Below are 23,010 nucleotides of genomic sequence, written 5' to 3'. Positions count from 1 at the left end.
GGGCCGGGGTCTGGGGCTTCAGAGGAAAGGAATGCAATTCACAGGGCAATAGGAAGAGCAGATATTTAGCAAGTGGATGCTTACCCTGCCTCACCAGTGGTCACTCAGATCAAATTTACAGGAAGGGCAGAACTTCTCTTGAACCCATTTCTCTTGAGGGTCTTGATTGCTCTCAGCTCAGAATAATCTTCTAGTCACAGTGGCCCGCCCATCTTGGGGCAGCCTGCCCCTGGCCCCCTACAAAAATAGCCCCTGTGTTATAGAGAATTTGGGTAACGTGGAAAAGTATCGTCACCTTCCCTGTGTTGCCCTCCCACAGATCTGTACTGCACCCTGGAGGTAGATTCCTTCGGTTATTTTGTGAATAAAGCCAAGACTCGCGTTTACAGAGACACAGCTGAGCCCAACTGGAATGAGGTGAGGCACTGCTTCCAGTCAAGTGCTGGCCCTGGCTGGCAGGCCAGGATTTTTTCCGTGGGAGAGTCTGAACCTCCCCCCCGCCCCCCCCCCCCCCCCCCCCACCCAAGGGCTCCCTAATGTCTTTCCTCGCAGGCAGGCGCCACCACTGCCCTGCCCACATTCCACCAGCATTCCAGGAATCTCCTGGGAGGGGTGGGGGGACCAGTCTAAGAGATTTTATCTCTGTGTTACTGAGAATCCAACCCCCTCCACTCCCCATCACAAAGAAACGGCCTATTTTGCTGGAGAAGCTTTTGGAAGAGAAACTTATAAGGGCTTTTTTGTGCTGCCTTTGTTATTGCTTAGAGTTTACTTGGTAGGTTTCCTTAGTGTTTTTCTCGGAAATTGGAATGAGCCCTGTAGCCCTCTTGGTTTCCAGAAGCCTGGGACTCTGCCAGTGGGGGCTGGGGTAGGGACCCTGTTTGCCTGTCCCGGATGTTGGGTTTGTATAGTTTGCTGCTCTGTTCTCCTTCACCTTGAAGAGCTGTTGTATAACTTGCTTACTATCTTGCCTTGAGCCTTTGGAAGCACAGGAATGATTATAGAGTAACCAGTATTGATGAATTACCCCCATCCGTGAGAATGCCATTTTCCAGTTTCTGGAGTAGCTGTGACCTTGGAAAGCCTCATGCTTGAGGCTATGGGTGGAGGCAAACCACCTACTCTCTTGCAGAAGCAAAAGCTAAGACCAGCTGGCTGCCTGGTCCACCTCGGGTCATGTGGCTGGCAGAGCCATGGGGCCAGCACCCAGCTCTCCTTTCTCAGCATCCATGACTCTGATCATCAGACTTGCTGCCTTAGTAGGCCTGGGGCATGTGGAGCCCATAGAATTGCCTGGTTATTATAGCTCTGGGCATCTGTGCAGAAAGGGTGATGGCTGCTGTGACAAGGAAGCATCATAGCCAAATGGGTCCATCAAAGGCTTTGCAGACAGCAAAAGGGCTGTAACCGAAAGGGGCAATGAGGGAGGGCTTCAGGACACAGTGCAAAGGGTTCATGTATGAGCCCGCAGTAGAGGCTCAAGGAGCCAAGGCATGGAGGGTTCCAGACCAGCTTAACCTGGTGGCCACCCTGGGTGTGCTTTTGGATCATCCAGGGCTGTTACATATTCCTGGCTCATACGCCCTCCCCACCCCCATGCAGGCTCAGAAAGCAGAAATCTCTTTCTTTTCCCCTGCCACCTTCCATTTCCGCACCATGAACCCGTGCCTGCAAAAACACTGGTGTGAAATGCAGAATTTACTGAAGACATCATGAGGTGATGGAAGAGAAAGTCAACACCACACATCCCAAAGCCTATAGGAACAATTCTTTCCTCCCCTATATCACCTCCATGGGTTGATTTTTGCCCCCCTTTCAAATAGACTTAATTTCTAGAGCAGCTTTAGGTCCAGAACAGAGAGGACAGAAATGTCCCATATGCCCACTGTCCCCAAACACGCACAGCCTCCCTCTCTAATCAGTGGACGTACACTGACATCATTGTCACTCAAAGTCCATAGAATATCTGCATTTATAACCAGCACCCCTGAGCTTCTGATGTAGGTGGTACGGGGACTGTCCTTTGACCTACTGGCTTAGGGAGCTTGGATTCAATGTGAGAGACATTCAGAGCTTCCAAAAGCATCCAGACTGAGCCACAGTGGGACGCTCACAGAGAAGTAGCTTCTGAGGGTCTTCATTGCAGGACTAAAGTAAGCAGGTTCTCGAGGCTTGGGTCCTTCCAGGGAAGCAAAGAAACCATTGGACCTGTCTGGTAACAAGGGACTTTCCTTTCTTGGGGCTACAGGAGTTTGAGATTGAGCTGGAAGGCTCCCAGACCTTGAGGATTCTCTGCTATGAAAAGTGTTACAACAAAACAAAGATCACCAAGGAGGATGGCGAGAGCACAGACAGGATCATGGGGAAGGGCCAGATCCAGGTGAGGCTGCTGCCCTCTCTGCCCCCTGCAGAGTCCCTCTGCCATTCCCCACCTCCGACACAGCCTCGTACACCTGCCCCTGGACCCACCCACACTGTGCTCCAGATGCTTCAGTTTCTTTCCTCATTTGACCTTCTGGGACACTGAGGTGGCCTGGCTCCAGGGCTTGGGGCTTGGGGGAATTCCTGCCCCTCTCTCTGTTTGAGTACCTGTTATGCCCCATCTTGCCCCCACAGGAAGTTCAATTTTACTTGTTTTTGCAGCAGGGGGCTCTGTTCTTCCATGGCCTTAGTTAGCAAAGCCCAAAGGCAAAACAGTGAGGCAGTGCTGTGGGCTGCAGTTAGCAGTTTGGAGGCCATCTCAAATTGGAAAAAGCACAAGAATCCCGGAGTCTACCCGCCTGATGTCCTCTGTGGCTTCTAGACCTGGCTTCCACAGGGGGCAGCTACGTCTCTAAGCAGGGCAGACATAGGTCTCTCCACCAGAGTTGGCATAGCAGTAAGAGTAAGTGTCCATACAGGACAAGCAAGGGGATCCCAAGTCATCAGTGAAAACCATCCAGGCCAGAAAACCATCCACTAGTCCTTGGGAAGCTCGCCCAGCCACTGGAAGCCAACCACTAGCCCTTGTGCTTCTTGGCAGACAGGAGCTACACTGCCTGCCTTGTGTTTTTCACGGCCTCACCTGTGCAGTTCTATGCCCCATTAGGGGAAAACCCTGATATGCAGTTCCTTATAGGGCATCTTACTAGCTCCTTCCCTGCCCTGCCCTGGGGGGTGGGCACTGACTGCTCTGCTTCTCTCAGACCCTCCGGGGAAGCCTCCAGCAGGAGTGGGCTGGCCAGGCATTCCGGGTGTCTGTGGGAGAAAGGGGTTCTCCACAAAGCCCCACCTCCCTTCCCTGAGGGCAGGAAGTAAAATCCTTTTCTGCTGAAATACTAAGCAGCAGGAATGAAGGAGAAGAGAGGGTGAGTCACCTCTGAGTAATTTTTTGTGGGGAGGGCCCACATGCATTTGTTCAGACCGGCACCGGCAGATCCTCCTTGAGCAGTAGCTCTGGATCCTCTCTCTGTTTCACCAGGTTCTCAGGCAGGTTTTCATACTACCTGTTTCCCCCCCTGGAAGCTTATTTAGGGAACTCAGTGGCTCAGGGCCTCCAGGGAGTCCTTCCCACCCCGTACCTTGAAACCAAGTCTAAAAGTAAAAATGCACCTTTGGCCGCCTTATATCTGCCCCCCACCCCTACATACCTGCCAGCAGATACCACCCAGCCAGTGGGCAGGACACCCCCCACACACAAAGACACAGGGAAAGAAATCTGATGAAATCCCCCACACCACATCCCATACCTTCCTGGGAGAGCAGGCCCAAGGCCTCAACTGACCCCACAGACAGGACCTGGGGCTGGACTTCAGGTGGGGGCAAGACCAGCCTTGGGCAACACTCCAGCGAGTCCACTGAAGTGTGGGGTGCATGTTGAGGATCAGTGGGGCAGCCTTGCCCGGCATAGGGAAAGCAGGATTCTTGGCCCCTTTCTCAGAAGATGTAACTGGGCACAGGGGGTCCCAAACAGACCAGGTTTGCCACTCGCTGTTGATAAAATCCATAGGCAAAGAGAGGAGTGGTGGTGAAATAGAAAAGGAATTTATTTCAGAGAGGCCAACACTGGGAAGACGGGACTAGCATCTCAAAGACTGTCTCCAAAGTGCCAAAAATGCTTCCAGGTTCATATCAGTGTGAGGCAAAGGTCGGTGAGTGTGTGCAGTGAAGGTCAGGTGAAGCATTGTCTTGGGGTCAGTTATGTGGTTTCTTGCTGACGTCAGGACAGTCCTTATTACTTGAAGGGTAGCTTCAGTTTTCAGGGGATACTTTCCTGCTAGTTCTTTTGCCTTAGTTAAGAGAAAAGCTGGAAAGAACTTAATCAGTGAGGAAGTACGGACTGAGATAGAAATGGAGATAGCTGAAATCCTCTTTCAATGGGTAGGGTCTATGAAGGTGAGCTCCTAGTCCAGGGGCACTCACTGGATGTCCTGGACCTGAGTCCTTCCTGTGGCTTAGATGCTAAGGGAGAAGGGAATGGTTCCTCCTTGCTCCCCATTAGCCTGGCACACCATTGAGCCAGTTGTAGGGTCTTGGTAGCAAAAGGCTTCTGGGTGGGAGAAGCAGAAGTGCAAGCCAGTGCTCTTCAGTTGTTCCACTTTTGGGGTCCTATCCAAGGATCTTTGACAAGCCAGATGCCTTCCCCAAGCAGGGTCATCCCCCATGAGCTCGACTTGCATCCCACCTTGACCAATGTGTACACCCACTGCAAAGTTGGGGTGATGCCTGGGAATGGCTCACCTGCCCAGTGCAGACACTCACCACTCTGCAGCCCACATGTGTTGACACCTCCCCCCACCCCCCACAGTGTCCTTGAGATCGATCCAATCCCAATGTTTCCATGTAGATTGCCTTCACCTTCTTGGCTTTATAGAGAGTCCTGTGGATTGAGTCAACCACATCATTGGGCCATTCTGCTCTTAATGAACATTAGGTGTTTTCCAGATTTTGCTATTCTATGAGCATACTGGTGCTGGACATCTCTGAAAACTGACATGTTTTGACACTTACTGGGCAACAGTCACAGCTTGGGCCCTTTGAGATTTTGGGCTCTACTCTGCTTCTCGACAACTAATGTGTTCCTCTTGCTCCCCCTCCCTTCTCCCTCTCCATGCTTGGGTCTGCCCGCAGCCTGGAATCCCTCCTGCACACCCAGCCCTGAACCCCATCTTACAGAGCCCATGGTGAACTGAGGATGCAGACAGGCTGGGTGTCCTGCCCCTTTTTCAGCCCATCACACAAGGCTAAAGGAAGATCAGATTCCACCAGCCTTTGACTCAAATCATCCAAATCCTCCAATGGGGAACTCCTTCCAATAGTCCAGGAAGCAGTGAGATTTGAACCAGGGCCTTGAGCATCAGTGGGTAACTGGGGGTTCTCAGTGGAAGAGAAAAAAGAATAGATACTTTTCCTCTTCTTGTCCTGAGCCTCTCTGGAAACCCTTCAACACATTACCGCTGAGTAGAAACAAAATATTCCTTTATGCACATAACCTGTGCTCTCAGACACTCTCGGACATACTGGGGTACCAGATGAGCACCTGTCCTGTCCCAGGGAAGAAGACAGCAAATGGTATTATGGGGGCCGGCTTGGGGCATCTCTCTGAGCTCTGGCAATTCTCTGCCCCTTTCTGCCGTCTGGCCCTAGTCTGCATTTCCCCACGTAGGTGCTTTGAGAGGCACTCCTCTGCAGATGTTCTCCTTTGCTATTCCTTTAGTAGGACAAGATGGGACAGGAGTGGAAGTCATGGGCTCTATTTAAAAAGAAAAAAATTACTCACAACCTCGTTAGAACATCAAAGTTAACTATATTCAGCGAGATACAGGTATAGGAACCCGTGCGGGAAGAGAGATGGACCCCCAATTCTTTTTTTTTTTTTTTTACAAATAGTTTATTGTCAAATTAGTTTCCACATAACACCCAGTGCTCATACCCACAAGTGCCCTCCTCCATGCCCATCCCCCCCCCACATCCATCAGTCCTCAGTTTTTGTCAGCATTCAAGAGTCTCTCATGGTTTGCCTCTCTCCCTTTCCCCCACCATTCCCCCCCTTCTTCTCCCCCTTGTTCCTAGGTTAAGTTCCTCCTAATCCTCCTATATGTGCAGACATATGGTATTTGTCCTCCTCTGCCTGACTTATTTCGCTCAGCATAACACCCTCAAGGTCCATCCATGTTGCTACACATGGCCAGATTTCATTCTTTCTCATTGCCATGTAGTATTCCATCGTATAGATAAACCACATCTTCTTGATCCATTCGTCCATTGATGGACACTTAGGCTCTTTCCATGTTCTGGCTATTGTGGAGAGTGCTGCTATGAACATTGGGGTACATGTGCTCCTATGCATCAGCATTTCTGTATCCCTTGGGTAAATTCCTAGCAGTGCTATTGCTGGGTCATAGGGGAGTTCCATTGTTAGTTTCCTGAGGAACCTCCACACTGTTTTCCAGAGGGGCTGTACCAGTTTACATTCCCACCAACAGTGTAGGAGGGTGCCCGTTTCTCCACATCCTCGCCATCATCTAGAGTTCTCTGATTTGCTCATTTTAGCCACTCTGACTGGTGTGAGGTGGTATCCCCCAATATAGCCAAGGAGCAGACGGTGTGTGTGTGTGGGGGGGGGGACGGGTATCATTGGTTGGAAGCTTACTAAGAGGAAACATCAGGGGCAAAGGAGGATTCTGGCTAAATCAACCTAATGCGCAGGACAGGGTGGTCAGATGTCCCTGGGGGTGGGGAGAAGACGAATCTGGTCAGATGTTGAGGGTAATCAACTATCAAGGATATGGAGGCAGGTTCATGCTAAAACTGGGCTCTTGGGGAAATTCCCAGGAATGAGGTCTAGTTAGGAAACAACTCAAGAGGAGCCTGACTGGTTTGGTCAAGGGAAGACCCTCTCCACTCCCTCAGCCCCAGCGTGCCTCCTGTGACCTGGGGCAAGTCATCAGTGCCTGTATAAACTTGTTTCCACACATGTAAACTGCATTGGGGCCATGAAGCCAGATGTGGGGGCCTTCAGTGTCAGCTGCCGCTATTGTTACTTGTTGTCGTCACTGTTAGTGGAGAAGGCGGGCTCTGACTCCTCTCCTTCATCCGTATCGGCCTTGGTGGAAGAGATGAGTGAGTGGGAAGCCTGGCCCCTGAGCAGTCATTAGCCAGGAAGGAATCCCAGCATACTACAAGGTCCGCTTGTGACTCAGAGTAGGCAGTGGCTGGCCCGGCTCCTAAGGACCCCCATTCCCGGGAGGGCTTGTTTACAAACCCGGGATCCCCAGTACAAAGCAGGAAGGAAGTCAGAGGAGGAGCGGTGATGATGGTGTGAACCTAGCCAGGCCTCTTTCTGCCTTCTCTAACCTCCACACAGTTTTCTGTGTGGGGCACCCCTAGGGGAGGGCATCCGTGACTGGGGGGGACAGCATTCCTGAGTGGGGGCTTTTCCCAATAATATCAGGCACCTTCCGAGTATGCCATGTGGGACAGATGTGTAGCCCTGCCCGTCCTGTTGGTGGGGTGGGGGAGGTGGGAATAGCATGTCCTTCCCCCTCAGGTGCCTCCCACCCCTACCCCCTACATTCAATTGACTCGTAAGTTGAGTGGAAACCCCTTCCTGTGAAGTGGAGAAGGTGCAGCACCCTGGGATTATCTGAGGGGGGAGGGGCAGAAGAAGCCCACAGCTGGCCAGGAGGGCAGAGGTCAGGCAGGCCCTGCCATGGGGCGAGGGATGGAAATCAAGTCTCCAGCAAAGCTGCTCATACACCTGTTTGGGCAGAAGGTATCAGAATCATCTATGGAGCTAGGGCTTGATTTCCCAGAGCTGGGGTCCTAGATCGGTCTGGTTTTACCACCTTACATGATGGTGATGAGCTGAGGGTTCAGGAATCACCAGCCTGAGTCTCAGATTTCAGCTCTTGCTCTTGAGATGACTTGCCAGATCCCTGCTTCCCCTCCTAAGTGATGGAGTATCCATGAGAGGAGAATGGAGGGCTCCCCTCCTGAACCCAGCATAGGTGAGCTGGTTTTTTTTTAGAGCATCAGGGAACACCAGCCAGGACAGAAGGACACAGTGAATAACAGGGACACATCCCTGGGGCACCAGCCCTCCGAGAGTCATAGATGCACAAACCTGAATCCTCAGGTGTGGATAGGTAAACAGGGCCCCACTGAGAGTGTTTTGTTTTTTTTTTTTACAAATAGTTTATTGTCAAATTAGTTTCTACATAACACTCAGTGCTCATCCCCAAAGTGCCCTCCTCCATGCCCATCCCCCCCTCCCTCCCTCTTCCATCAGTCCTCAGTTTTTGTCAGCATTCAAGAGTCTGAGAGTGTTTTTTGAGTGTGAACAAGCAAGGTCATCCTGGTCCATCGCCAGACACCAAGGGCCTCCTGCATGTCAGGTCCCGGAGACCCTAAGGACAAGAAGATCTCTGTCCCTGTGCTTCACAGAGCAGAGGGGCTCAGGAAGGAAGGTGCTGCAGATGTTCCAGGAGCCAGAGTAGGCCATGCCCTTGGGTGGCTGGGTGGCTTGGATACTGTAGTTATTTGAGGGGAGTCAGCGGACAGAGAAATCTTCACAGAGTCAGGAGCATTGAGTCTGGGACTTCAGGGAAAGGATTTTCCCAGGTGGAGATGTCAGACATCCTATGCTCCGAGAAGAGCCGGGGCTCAGGACTGATAAGAATGCGCCTGACCAGGTGCTGGGGGATTAGGATGGGAGCCTGAAGGTGAAGGCACTGCCCAAGTGCCCCATCATATCCTAGGCCAGGGGCTGGGACCGGGATCCAGGGAGTATCACAAGACTCATCAAAGCCCAGAGACATTGGAGCCTTATAGCTGTTAGGAATTCCTTCCTTCCATCTTTTCCTGTTCTCTTCTTCATTTCCTTTTCTTTTTCTTTTTTTTTAACGTTTATTTATTTTTGAGAGAGAGAGAGAGAGAAACTGCACGCTAGCAGGAGAGAGGCAGAGAGAGAGGGAAACGCAAATTCTGAAGCAGGCTCCAGGCTCCAAGCTGTCAACACGGAGCCTGATGTGGGGCTCGAACTCACCAACCACGAGATCATGACCTGAGCCGAAGTTGGATGCTCAACCGACTGAGCTACCCAGGCGCCCTTCTCGTCTCCATTTTCAATTTTCTGTGTTGTTCAATCCCCTCCACCCTCTTCCTTCTTAGTGATTAACTTTATATCAAGTCCTAGAATTTTGTCTTCTGCCATTTCTCCTGATATTTTGTGTGTCTAGCTGGGCTCACAACTCATATTCCAGTGGGGATATCAGAGTTTATATATTTATTTTTTTTACATTTTTTTGTGGGTCTTGGTTGAGACTAGGGCCTCAGATCTCTGGTCTTACCCTTCCTCTATTTCAGACTGGTACTCAGGGCTGGCTGTATGTGGTTTCCCAAGCTTCTCTGCCAGCCTGGGTTGCTTGTCTCAGGCATGGAAACCTGGTTGGATACAGACCAACAAGTCCAAAGGTGCTCTTTCTAGGGGTGCCCTGACACCCACGCTCCAGCCCTCACTAAGACCTCATTGTAAGGTCTGCCCACTCATGGGCAGTATCTCCATTCGACCACCAGTTCTGTGGCATGTGTGCCCCAAGAGCCCTCTGAAGTGCCCAGCAACAGCTGTATGAATGTGGAGATGCCACCAACACTTGTAGATGCACATGTGCAGCATTAGCACTGAGCATGGCAACCCAAAACTGGAAAGAAGCTAAGTGCCCATCACCTGGTGAGTTCATAAGCCAAGTATGGTACATGCATACAGTGAAATATGCAGCCATAACAAAGGAATGACATTCTAATACACCCTACATGGATGAAACTTGAGGACATAAGTGAAATAAGACAGACACAAAAGAATAAGCAATATATGACCCCACTTATATGAAGTACCTAAGACTGGCTAATTCCTCAATACTGAGAGTGGAATAAAAGTTACCAGGGGCTGGGAGGAGGGTGGGAATGGGGAGCTACTGCTTCACAGGCATGGTGTTTGGGATGTTGAAAAAGTTTTGGAACTAGATAGTGGTGGTGATTGCATGATATTATGGACATACTTAATGCCACTGAACTGTGCACTTAAAAATGCAGTTATGTGCACACATAACTTAAAATATTATGTTATATATATTTTACCACCATTTTTAAAGAGCATGTCAAGGGGCGCCTGGGTGGCTCAGTCGGTTGAGCATCCAACTTTGGCTCAGGTCATGATCTTGTGGTTCGTGGGTTTCAGCCCTGTGTTGGGTTCTGCATCGACAGTGTGGAGCCTGCTTAGGATTTTCTCTCTGCCCCTCCCCCACTAACACTTTCTCTCTCAATAAACAAACAAACAAACAAACAAATTGAAAAGTAACAAGAGTTGGGGCCCCTGGGTGGCTCAGTCAGTTGAGATCCAACTTCAGCTAAGGTTATGATCTCACAGTTTGTGGGTTCTATCCCCACTTTGGGCTCTGTGCTGACAGCTCAGAGCCTGGAGCCAGCTTCAGATTCTGTGTCTCCCTCTTTCTCTGCTCTTCCCCCACTCACACTCTGTCTCTCAAAAATAAATAAAAACATTAAAAAATAATACTAATAAAATTTTTTTAATTAAAAGAGTTAACATGTCCACAGGGTACAGGAATGACATGGGAGCCCAGAGTAGACAACTTACCCCTTTCATGAAATCCCCCACCAGAGGGACAATCAGCTCCTGCTTCATGCAGCATGGTGGAGAAGCCACCTTCAGAAGCCTCTCAAACCCACCCTTTGGGAGCCTCAGCACCCTTATCTGTAAGAGGGCAAGCGTCTGGCTCTCAGCAGTCCCCAGGGACCAAATGCTCACTCTGTGCTAATATGTACTACAACCTGTGTATATTAAGTATGTTTACATTGTATGTCCTATATACACATGTCTGGCCTGTAGATATCGCAGCGAATGGAATAGGCAAAAGCCCTGTCTTTGGGGCTAGAAGGAGATGCATACATTAACTGAAATAAGAGTAAGAGTTGTGGTCAGGTGGGAAGGAGATGGAGTGTGGAGGAGATGTGATTTTCAGTTCAGTGGTTGGGTCCAGTGGATACTGTTACATGGGTACAGAGAGACCCAGCCTTTCATCACAGGGGGTTATCCCAGGGCCTCCTATTATCAGGAGGAGGGAAGCCTTCCCAGGTGACTGGGGGCATGGTACTCAGAAATGAATGAGATGCAGCTTGTGTTGGGGGTGAGCAAGGGGAGAAACCCGTGTCACCTCTTAAACCATCTTGGAAGGAGCAGGTCCAAAGGGTTTTTTGTATCAGTAACATAAAATGGGTGATGATTGTTTTTAACAAACATTTGAGGAAGATTTTCGGCTGTAGAAGTTATGAACATGTAAAAACATGAGCTTACCCTTCTTGTAAAGATTGCCCAAGATTTGTCCTGAAGAAGCATACCACTACCACCCTGGAGAGAGTGAGGCCATGTGATCTGGACCCTTGCTCTACTGCGGTCCAGTTTGGGACCCTATCTTTATTTTCTTAGCTGGCATACCATACAATGCATCCGTTATAAATATACAATTCAATCATTTCTGGTCAATTTACAGAGTTGTAGAATACAGTAAAACCTTGGTTTGCAAGCATAATTCATTTCAGTAACAGGCCTGTAACCTAAAGCACTTGTATATCAAAGTGAATTCCAAGAACCATTGGCCCAGTTGTGATCATGTCAAGTTCAGCATCATGTACTACTCGTACTGCAAGACATCACTCATTTATCAAGTTAAAGTTTATTAGAAATGTTTGCTTGTCTTGTAGAACACTCGAAGAACAAGTTATTTGCGATCCAAGGTTTTACTGTATTTCCATCCCCAGAAGGATTTCCTCATTCCCATTTATAATCACTCACTGTTCTTACCCCCAGACCCAGGCTGATCTACTTTTTGTATATAGATTTGCCCTTCCTTCTTGTTTCATATAAATGGAATAATTGTATATTCGTGTAGTCTTTTGAGACAGGTTTCTTCCCCTTAGCAGGTTTTTGAACGTCACGCACATTATAGCAAGTACCAACCCTTCATTCCTCATTAAGGCTGAATCATATTCCACTCAGTGCATTCACTTACCATGTTTTGTTTATCCATTCACCATTTGATGGACATTGGGTTGTTTCCAGCTCGAGGCTATTACGGTTAACACCTCTGTGAACGTGGGCAAACAAGTCTTTGTGTGAATGGATGTTTTCATTCTTCCCGTGTGGAATTTCCACCTGGGGGTGAAAATGCTGTACCAAGAAGCCAAGTTTAGCTTTGTGAGGAGCTGCCCTACTTTTCCAGAGTGACTGCAGTATTTTATATCCCTAGCGGCAGAGTCTGAGGGATCCTGTTTCTGCACAGCCTAACCAACACTTGTTACCATCTGTCTTTTTGATCATAGATGTTCTGGGAGTATTCCTTTATCCTTTAAAGTGATGCTGGAGCCTGGTGGGGATCAGAGAAGGGCAGCAAAGAATTAAAGATGTAGATGCTAGAGGACAGGAGAACAGATTGTAGCAATAAAAGCAGAACAGGAGACCAGATTTCCCTCCTGGAGAAATTTCTCTGTGAAGACCCATTCCAGGGAGTAGCTTCCAGTGCAGATGTGAAGCTCAGTGAAGAGCCCTGGGGAAGCCCTGCTGGACCATCCTGGGCGATGACAGTGGGCACAGGGGGAACTACAGTCTACACAGAGGCTAACGGGGAGGAAATGGGCATTGCCTCCTTTGGACTGTTTAGTCCTGCCTCTCCGGCATAGGGTAGCACCTAGCACCAGGTCCTCAGCAAAGCCACCTGGGGACCTGGGGACAACCCTCCACCAGCCCCACTGCCCACTCTTATTCCTTGGAGCTCCCTGCCTCACCTAACCCCGAGGAGACAAGCAGGAAACCATCTCTTCCTCCTGAGAATACTGGGTGTGAGCAGACACCCCCCTACCTACCCAGTCTCCGTCTAGTCCTCCAGCCCCCAGCAGCAGGCATATTCCTTACTGAGACCTTGAGACCACAAGGGGCCCCCACAGACATCTGAAGCACCATTTCCTGGTCCTCTCCACTCAATCATCTATTTTTCCAAATCCCAGTCCCCAGCTTGTTTACTTCTTTGGTCCTTTAAATAGCCACATGAGAGCGCGTGCCAGCCTTGAATGTTTTTTGGGGCTGGACTGCACTGAGCCTCGGGCCTCATCATCGTGTTATTCTTTGTGCTCCTTCCGCTCTTCTCGGCACGGTCTGTTCTTTGGAGCTGAGCCAGCCTGGGGTCTGTCTTGCTCACTGGAGCTGCTGTGGGTCCTGGGGGCTGGATGAGAACTCACCTGACAGCACCGTGGCCCAGGTCTGCACTCTGGTGACCAGCTTGTGCCACAGCCTCTGGGTCCAGGTGACAATAAGGCTGGACATTGGTGCTGGTGGTGGACGATGGCACCGAACTCCCTCTCCACTGGGCTGGCTATGCTCTGGGAAGGGGGCCGCAACGAGTTCTCTGCTTGAGTCCAGTCAAGACCATGTGAGCTATTACTGGTGTCACTAGCTAAGGCGGTACAGGCTCTGGGGAAGGGGTCTCTAACATGTATAGCCATGAGACAGACTGGCCAGGAAAACATGTGTTACTCAGTGTCTCCAAATGCACCCACAGGAAACCAGCCACTTGAGAAGGAAGTTTGGCTTTTCTGGGCTTTAAAGAAAACTAACACCCTGGAATTCCCGTAACCAATAGGCTGTTGGTGGGGACAGGGATGTATTTTCCAAACACACACAAAAAAGGAGAATCCGGGGGTGATCGGAAACTTTGACCATGGTGAGCCAGGCTGCAGGGGTGGGGCTTCCCGAAAAGCATGGTTAAAAGGCAGTGAAGGCCGGGAGTTTGTCACACTACTGTCCATCTGCGCTTCTGTCTGAACGCGCTTCTGTCTGAACGCGCTCCTGTTAGCCACATCGGCCTCTCAGAACAGCAGGGCCAAGGATGAGAGAGACACCATCTGCCCCCGCCGCCATGCAGGGCCTCCTACGGTACTTCCACCCCAGCCGGGCTGGCCGGAGCCGACCGGCCTCTGCTGAAAAGCCCCTGTGTGCTTGGGGCACGGCCCTGTGGACCCACATCCGAAACCTCGTCTGCAAGGGCAAGGTGGGCAGATGGGTGTGCCATGGTTTCCTGGGTGGGCCATGTAGGGGCAGGGGTGCCTCTGTCTGTCAGCTACATTGAGGAGAGAGGGGTCCAGTGATTACCATTCCTGGGAGGGAAGGGGAAGGGGATTTCCTGCTGAAGTTGCTTCTGTGTCTCCTTTAAAGAAAGCTCCCAGTGGCGATGTTTAGCTCTCCCTTTCCTTAAGAGCAGGAGGAATGGTGTCTGTCCCCTTCCTTCCTGGGAAGCCAGGGCACAGAAGTTGAGTGTTATAGTCTGGCAGTACATCCCCCCACCTTTACCTTTTCACACCATACTTTGTCTGGTGGAAACCATGGAAGGGCCCTAGAGTCTTCCCCCTCCTGCCTCCCCACCGGAGGATGCTATTCCCCCAGATGGATGCCTGGGATTCACTCTAGGGGGGAAGCACCAGTTGGGAGGTTTCATTTTCTGAGTGGTTTGTAACTGACTAGCCCCTCCTGACAGACCCTGTCCCTCAGGGTGGGGTCCCCATGACCCAGGAGTATGCCCCCCCCCCCAAGAACTTCCAGGGACAGATGTGGAGCAAGAACCTGTAACCACACAGCCCCAGGAGGGAGACACTCTGCAGCCTTTGCTTTTCTGTCATCCTGTCTGTACATTTCAGATCTTTGGGAATGTTAACCAGTAGGATGGTGAAGGGGAGGTAAGCCCCCTCCCCCCACCAGGAGTGCCTGTGATGAGCCTCCATGCCAAGCAGTGCAGCGACAGAGACTCAGGTTGTGCACACCTGAGAGGTAGCAGCAGCCGGACCTTGATATCTCACCTACACAAGGCCCATGTGGCTGTCACCTGTTAGGTCCCTTGCAGTGGATAAAAAGGGGATGACTGTCCTGAGCACCTCTCTGGACCTGGCACTATGCTCAGTACTGCTGTTGGGGGGCGGGGGGGGGGTGCATGCATGTACACACAGGTTTGTACAGAAATCATTAGGCATGGACCCCACTCAGGTGGTTTGCCTAGTCACAGCCATGCTGCATCACAAGGCCCTGTATGGGGAGCACCAGGTTATATGGTGTCAGACAGTGGCTCCTAACCTGACTTTATACCAGAATCACTTGGGGAGGTTTCTAGTTAAGTGAACCCCAGATCCCACCCTGAGCTGAAAGGGCAACTCTGTAAGTACAACCTAGGGAGCTGTTTTTTAAACAAGCTCTTCCCAGGTGCTTAGTTGTCCAGCCCACCCCACTGGTGTGCACGTGTGCTCCCCAAAAAAGGGACGATGGAGCCCTCATAGATAGGGAGTGCTTGGCCAGAGCACAAAGGTTGGGGTATCTTACAGCAGCACAGGCTGTTGGGTGAGATGGGGCATCATGGTCCCGCAGGCTGGCACTCATACAATGCTCTGTGGGGTAGAAGTCAGAGGGACTGCAGAGGGCCTTTCTCCAGCCCCCCTCACTAGCTGTGTGGTTTGGAGCTGGGCTCTGGGTCCTTCTGGGCCTGACTCCATAGCCATAGGACTGGCCTTGACTGGAGACCACCACCTGCATGGGCTCCTACAGTTAAACCACTGAGCACACAGGGGAGAAAACAGTCTCAAACTCTTGGTTGGCATGCCTTCTGAAAATTACTATTGAAACTGGGTTTCCCCAAATATTTAAGCCAACTGCTCAGCTTCCACTGAGCTGTGTATAGCACCTGTGATGGCTGGTGAAGGGGAGCAAGACAGATGCCGGCATGGACTTGAGCTCCCATCTGGAAGGGACTGAGGGAGGAACAGGGTGCAGGGCCCCGAGCTGTCACCATCTCACACCTCGGGTGAGCCTGGGACACACGAAGCACAGGTCTGGGAGCAGGAGAGCTCTCCGTTTCCAGGGGTTTCCTAGCAGGTCCCCTTTCTGGACCCCTCTCGGGTGCCAGCAGAGGTTCGGCTCCAGTTCTGACTTAAGTTTGGAGAAGTCACAGGCTTGGGCTGCTGCCTGGCAGGGTCTCTGCACAGCCTCCAGGGCATCTGATAATCATGACTGCTTGCTTTCAGCTGGACCCGCAGGCCCTGCAGGACAGAGACTGGCAGCGGACTGTCATTGCCATGAATGGGGTATGTTGGCACCTGCTTTTCCAAGAAGATTAGGGTGGCCCCTATTCTTTCCAAAACAGTCAGAAGGAGGCTAAGCCTGGGCTAGTGTGTGAGGTGGGGCATGGCTGCAGGAGGCAGAGGCACAGGCCCTGCAAAGCAGAATCACTATGAACATATGGTTGCTGGCATGTAGTCACCAGCCAGGCGCTGAGTGTCCCTCCCCAAACAGTAATCCAGTGGTACCACTAGGTTAGGCAGGGCCTCGACCCTGAGGTCTGTCTGTAGAAACTGAGACCCCTAATTAGTTTTCAGTTCCCCAGAAGGATTTAAATCTTTTATAAAAAAAAAAAAGAAACAAAACTATTATACACCAGGAAAGATCTGGGCGTATATGACAAAATGTTAACATTTGATAGGTAATTCATGGCTTTTTGTTATGTTATTTTCTGTGCTTTTCCTCTTGCTTTGTTTTGTTAACTATTAAGCAAGAAAGAGAAGCAGTGGGGATTAGGGTGGGGAGCAGTATCACCCTGGCTGTCCCTGACCTTTGCTGAGTTGGGCTAGGGGGCTGCCCTGTGCTGGGATCTTAGCCCACTTGCCGGGGGAGGAGGATGATTTGCCAAGCCCCCAGGGCCTCTGGGAACTCAGACTGTGAGTCTCAGAAGGGTGAGAGGGCTGTGCTCCCTGCCTCCCTCTGCAGATCGAAGTGAAACTCTCCGTCAAGTTCACCAGCAGGGAGTTCAGCTTGAAGAGAATGCCTTCCCGAAAACAGACAGGTGTCTTCGGAGTCAAGATTGCCGTGGTCACCAAGTGAGTGGAGAGGGGTGAGGGCTCATGTGTCTCTCCTCCTCAGACACCAAGGGCACCGCCCCCGGTCCCCTGCTGACCAAGTCTTTCTGAAGGAAAGACCAGGCAAGGGTCTCCCCTCTCTGCACAGTCTTCTAAGCACAGGATGCCTCTCAGGCCCATGGAGCACTGGGCGTGCTTAGCTGTCTCCTGTGTTTACTGGGAAACTCGTCCCCATCAGTTCAGGAATGTCTTCGCCCCCTCTCCCTACGGTCAGGCGGACTCCCACACTACCACTGGAACAGCACAGGGCCAGGGTCTTCTTCCCTGGCTCCACATTTATCACAGTCAGGGTTCCTGTGGCAACACCAGCCCTTGGGGCACAGGTCAGTTGCCAGGAGAAGTTTGTCTGCTGGTTTGAGAGCACTTCTCAGGGACAATGGATTCTGGGAGGAATCCATTCACTTCCCCTGTTTGGAATCCAGCTGGGCCCCTGACCTCAAGGCCAGAGCCTGTGTCAGATGTTCCCCAGACACCTAATTGTATCCAAACATCACTCCCCGCCCCCAGCTGCACCCCTGGCATCCCCACAGCTCTCTGGATGGACCTGGGCCTGAGCAGAGAGGATTGTGTCAGCAGTTACCCCGAATAAGCACTGCCTGTGGGAGTGGCTTGGGAAGGAACTTTGCTGAGCTCCTGAATCCAATTGCTAAACTAGGCTAAAGCTGACCCTCCAAAAATCACGTCTCCTATTTTTAAAAACTCCTTCTCTGGGAATTGGGTGTTGTATTTAGGAAAAAGTGTTTAGAACCACAGGATTCTGAGTGCTGATGTTAGGCAGCCCTGTGGGGTCATTCATCTAGTAGATGTTGGTGGAGTGCTGCTATGTACTCACCTCTTGCTGAGGCCTGGAGGGGTCAGGATTCACCTCTCACAGGGCAGTCTTGGCAGTGCCCAGACTGGGTCCATGACTCTGCAGCCACCTATTAACCCAATGGCTGGAATCTTTTAACTGACTTCCTATGGCTGATAACACCTAGAAAAGCTTCCTGACCTTCCCTAAAGATCACATATAACTCATTGGGCAACTCACTACCTTAGAAAGACCCTAATAAGATCTAAGCAATGGTAATCATGAGCTCTGAGAGCAAAGGGAACGCATGCAGGAGGGTCTGTGTATGCCCATACCTGGGGCCTTCATCACCCCCATCTCTAGGTGTCCAGGTGTGCAGACAGGTGATGGGTCCAGCCCTGTGGCCTGAGCCGGGGCTGCCAGGCACTGAAGATGCTTCCCCTCCCCTGCAGGAGAGAGAGGTCCAAGGTGCCCTACATCGTGCGCCAGTGCGTGGAGGAGATTGAGCGGCGGGGCATGGAGGAAGTAGGCATCTATCGCGTGTCTGGAGTGGCCACAGACATCCAGGCGCTGAAGGCAGCCTTTGACGTCAGTGAGTATTGGTCCAGGCAGTGCAGGATGGGGTGTGGGCTTGGTGACCTTGGTTCCTGTTGAATGTATTAGGCTCCATACATTTTCTTCACTTCTTGTCTGATTTTTCCAGTGAAAAAAAGAGGGAGTGGTGGGAGGAGGTTCTGCAGAAACCCATTCTCCTGTCTGAGCCATGTGTGCATGGCTTTCGTGGAGTTGGCCCAGGGGCTTCTGTGGGGCCGCCCACCTCCCACTGGGGCTTGACCTGCTTCCACAGGGTAGACCACAGTGTGATCTGACTGCTAAGTTGGTAGCACTGCCTCAATCCCCAGTTGAGGACACTGCAACCCTTGAGGCTTCTCATAGTGGAAAGTGGCAGAGCCAGGACTTCGTGCCTGGATACTCTTCCCTCCCTGGCCTGTGGCACAGAGGTCCAGTGGTCACCTGAGGCCAGAGGGAAGGCACTGGCTTAAACTCTATAGAGTGGAACAAATAATCCCAGCACCTTAGTGATATCAGAAGATGCCTCCATCAGGTAGTTGCTACAGAACATAGCCACCCAGCTCCTACCTGGGCACCGTCTCTCCTCCACTGGCCTCATAGCTTCTTGGAGTGGTTCTGCTGCCAGGCCGCCCCTTGACCAGCAAAGGAGGTGTGGGGAAGATGCCTCCCCTGTCAGAACCGCTGGCATGCTTGGAAGACACAAGCTGCTCAAAGGAGGAACCTCAGAAGCCGTCTGCCTGCTATGGGCTGCACTTGGCTGAGGCAGGGAGAGTGGAACCCTACCTGGGCTCTGTGAGTAGGCCTTGCTCCATCTCCTCACTCCTTCCAGATAACAAAGATGTGTCCGTGATGATGAGTGAGATGGATGTGAATGCCATTGCTGGAACACTGAAGCTGTACTTCCGCGAGTTGCCAGAACCCCTCTTCACCGACGAGTTCTACCCCAACTTTGCTGAGGGCATTGGTGAGCATGGGAGGTCTCCCCAACCCCTCCTGTCCAGTGCTACTCTGAGGTGGGAGAGTCAACAGCAACGTGAGGGTGAGCTGTGCCCCCTCCACCATGGTCTGCCTTTGAGCCCAAACTTCATGGGTAGCAGTGCACCAAGAACCTAGCTGATCCTAGAAGGCCTCTGCCTATTCTAAAAGGGCCTCCCTCTGTCCCCATCCCTCCAAGGAGCCCAGGAGGGTGAGGGACTGGTACCACTGCAGACACACTGGCGTGTGGGGTCCTGGAGGCTCCTTCCTCCTCACTGCAGTGCCCCTCTTCTCCTCTAACCCCGGCTCCTGGTCCCATCACGTAGGGCTTCAAGCCCGACCTGACCCTAGGTCCTCCTGGAGGGTGGTGTCCGAAGTGGGGATGTCGGGGGACAGGGCAACTGCAGCTTCCACACCTGGCCTCCAGGGCCATTCAGCAGAGGACCCCCAGGGTAAGCAGGGTGATGAGGGAACTGCCATGGCCTTGAAAACTTCCTGCCCTCACTCTTCCTGCTTCAGTCCGTGCTCAGCTTCTCATACTTTGGGCTCTTCTGAGCAGGAGGTGGGAATGGCCAAGTCGGCCAGGAGAGCAGCTATACCTGCCACCTCCAGTCACTTGGTTCTCAGTGGGGACCATTACTGTGTAGGCCAGGACAATGATAGGCCTTGCCTGCCCTGAGGGCCCCAAGAGGGGCCTCCAACTTCATCATGAACCTGAGAATAACACCCTTCCCAACCCCCTTGCAGCTCTTTCAGACCCTGTTGCAAAGGAGAGCTGTATGCTTAATTTGCTGCTGTCCCTCCCAGAGGCCAACCTGCTGACCTTCCTCTTCCTTCTGGACCACCTGAAAAGGTAACCCCAGCTCTTCCTCAGGAGCCCCCAGGCAGCAAAGCACGTTCTCTTGTGACCCACTGGCTCCTATCACAATTCATGGCTCCTAGGCCCCTCTCCCTCCACCCCTATCTGTGGTTGCTCCTCCGCTCAGGGTACTGGAGCCATTGCCACCCTCCTTCCTCTGCTCCACGGCCTTAAAGGAAGAATGAGGTGCTTCAGCCACAGCCAGTAGTGTGCCTGGGCTTCCTCTCCCCACCAGGTCACGGCCCAGAGCTGCTCAGCCACCTGCGAGCCCCTCCAACCCAGAAGAACCGGGGTGTGGTCTACTTTCAGCACATCCAGGGGTGGGGTGTCAGTGTTGTGGAGCCAGCCTGAGGCAGAAAGGGGTGGCGCCTACTCTCACGTTCTCTGAGCCACCTTCCAGAATGGTCTGGCCCCTCTGCCTCGCCTCCATCCTGAAGACCATGTCACAACAGCACCCTCTGCTTTGACCCTCTGCAGGGTGGCAGAGAAGGAGACCGTGAACAAGATGTCCCTGCACAACCTTGCCACAGTCTTCGGCCCCACACTGCTCCGGCCATCAGAGAAGGAGAGCAAGCTCCCTGCCAACCCCAGCCAGCCCATATCCATGACCGACAGCTGGTCCCTGGAAGTCATGTCCCAGGTATGAGCAGAAACAGGCTTCAGCTTATGCTGCCTGATCTCAGAGGTGGCCTCTGCCTGGTCCACCCCGGGTGCTGTGGGTCGTTCCCATCTGAGTTGTACAGGGGGAGGGGTCCAAGGTGCAGAAAGAGGGACTTGCCTGAGGCCGTGTGGCTGGGAGGGGAAGGGAAGGCCCAGGCCACCTTCCTTCTTTCTGTTCCTTTACTGGGGCTTCTCAGGGCCTGCCTGTTATTCCTTCAGGGGCATTCAGATCTCTTGGCGGGAGGGGCTTATGTCACCAGCATACTCCAGCTGTGAGCACCACTCTGAGCCACTTTCCTCTTTCCTCCTCCCTGCTCTGCCCTGGGCAGGTCCAGGTGCTGCTGTACTTCCTGCAGCTGGAAGCCATTCCCGCCCCAGACAGCAAGAGACAGAGCATCCTGTTCTCCACTGAAGTCTAAAGGCTCAGTTTCATCTCTGAGAGGCCAGCAGAACGACCTGGAAACCTGGAAAACCGGGCAATCCACAGAGCAGGAACCGAATCTTCTTGAGGAGTAATTGGGCTGCCCCACCCCCAAGGGCTGGACTACCCTTGTGTAGGAACTGCCTAGAGACGACTATCCAAGGCAAAAGGCTAAGTGGCCTGGGCAGTTGTGGACCATCCCCCACCCTAATCACCGGCCCTTGCGCCTGTGAGCTCACAAGGGGCCTCAGACTGTGGTTTTCCATGATGCCACCAGAGGGCGCCCCAAGCCAGCATGCCTCCGCGCGCAGCAAGCCTGGCGGTGGGACCAGGTGAAGGGAGTGGTTTCCGCGAACTTACCAGAGTTTGAGATTTCTACTGGAACGCTTGTCAAGATGCATCCTCTCCGGGGAGAAGGAACGTGACCAGATTCCCTCACTATCATGTCTTGAATAAACACCGATGCTGCTTCGTACCGTGGGGGCCACAGCCCTGTCCCTCTGTGGGTGGGGGCTTTTCAGTTTCCCTGACTTAGAAATTTGACTCTGTTTGTGTAACAGGGTTTGAAAAGCTAAGTCAACACTGTGTAGCGTTTGACCTCTTTCGCCTCCTTCCTTCTCTTTCTTTCTAGAAGGAACTCTGTCCAGATATGGGTCTTTCTATTCTGTCCCGTTGCTTTGCTTTTGCTATTCATGTGCGCCTCAGAAGGCAGCTCCCCGTGGAGCCTTGTAACGTCTGTCTGTCTGTCCAGGACCAACACCAGGGGGAGGGAGGCCCAGGCTGTGCACTTTATGGCTTCTTCTCCAGGGATAGTGACCCTGTCCACTGCCTGCTGGGCACAAGCTCTCCTCTTTGGCTTAAAAAGACCTCAGCCTTTCTGGCTTCCTCCAGCCTGTTGCCCCCTTTGCCCACACCCTCCTTCCCCTGCTGATCGTCCCCCTCCCCCACCAGTCACTTCATTCTCTTGCTCTCTGCTGAACAAACTCAGTAAACTTTTGTAAAAGTTTCCTCTGGGCAGCAACAGCTTGCTGACAGCTTGTTTTAAACTTTGATCCGAATAGCCTTTTGATACTTGAATATTTTTAAGTTTTCTACATAGTTTCTAATTTCTTTCCTAACAGATTCAGATACCTAATACGATATTAGAATGTACTACATGGACAATCCGTGTCCCAGCAGCATTTTGTTTTCCTCCACATGCCAGCTTGTTTTTGTCAGGGGCCGGTTCTGAAGTCTCCTGAGCTTTGGGAATTGGGGGTGGGGGTGTGGGGGTGGGGATGGGGGCAAGTTAGGAGCAGGGGACTGTTCCACTGGCCAGGCTCAGGGTGGGGGGCTCCTGTGCCAGAGCAAGTGGAAGGACAGGGACTGGCAACTGCCTCCCCTCTCCTCTCTCCAGATACTGGTACAGAAGCCAGGATGTTCCTGGTAGCCCTCCTGACCATCCAGCTTGTAAAAAAGAGAATGAGGGAGGCCGCTAAGTCTTTTGAAGAAACAGATCTATGAACAATTGCATTTTTCGCCCCCTTAGAGAGGGGTTAGGGCAAGGAGAAAAACTGAGAGGCCAAGTTTCCATGCTGGTCTTGCAAGAAAAGAGAATGTAGTGAACGAGAGGAGGAAAGCAATGGTGTGACTCAGGAAAACGTGTTTGCTCGTCACATGATTACACCAGGAGTGGTTGCAATGTCCCATGATCCCTCCCATGTCCTGGGTGGCAGGGGTGGGGGTGGGAGGGCT

General features: G+C 52.0%; 1 protein-coding gene across 2 annotated transcripts in view; it reads left to right on the top strand.

The window, feature by feature from the left end:
* BCR (BCR activator of RhoGEF and GTPase) overlaps positions 1-22,297 on the top strand; it is a 123,980-nt gene extending 101,683 nt beyond the window's left edge. The window contains exons 15-23 of one of the 2 annotated variants that reach the window (XM_039222155.1): positions 320-417; positions 2,249-2,380; positions 16,111-16,170; positions 16,850-16,959; positions 18,241-18,380; positions 19,191-19,325; positions 20,084-20,189; positions 20,673-20,835; positions 21,185-22,297. In XM_039222155.1, coding sequence (XP_039078086.1) covers positions 320-417; positions 2,249-2,380; positions 16,111-16,170; positions 16,850-16,959; positions 18,241-18,380; positions 19,191-19,325; positions 20,084-20,189; positions 20,673-20,835; positions 21,185-21,274 — 1,034 coding nt within the window. In that variant the 3' untranslated portion in view covers positions 21,275-22,297. The remainder of the gene's footprint in view (positions 1-319; positions 418-2,248; positions 2,381-16,110; positions 16,171-16,849; positions 16,960-18,240; positions 18,381-19,190; positions 19,326-20,083; positions 20,190-20,672; positions 20,836-21,184) is intronic. The other variant, XM_039222156.1, reaches the window with a different exon arrangement.
* Positions 22,298-23,010: the final 713 nt, after the last annotated feature.

The sequence above is a fragment of the Hyaena hyaena genome, unplaced genomic scaffold (assembly GCF_003009895.1).
Source record: "Hyaena hyaena isolate Hyena2069 unplaced genomic scaffold, ASM300989v1 scaffold_1080, whole genome shotgun sequence".
Taxonomy (NCBI): Eukaryota; Metazoa; Chordata; class Mammalia; order Carnivora; family Hyaenidae; genus Hyaena; species Hyaena hyaena.
The sequence above is the reverse complement of the archived record's forward strand: the minus strand, read 5'-3'. Positions and strand labels throughout refer to the sequence as shown.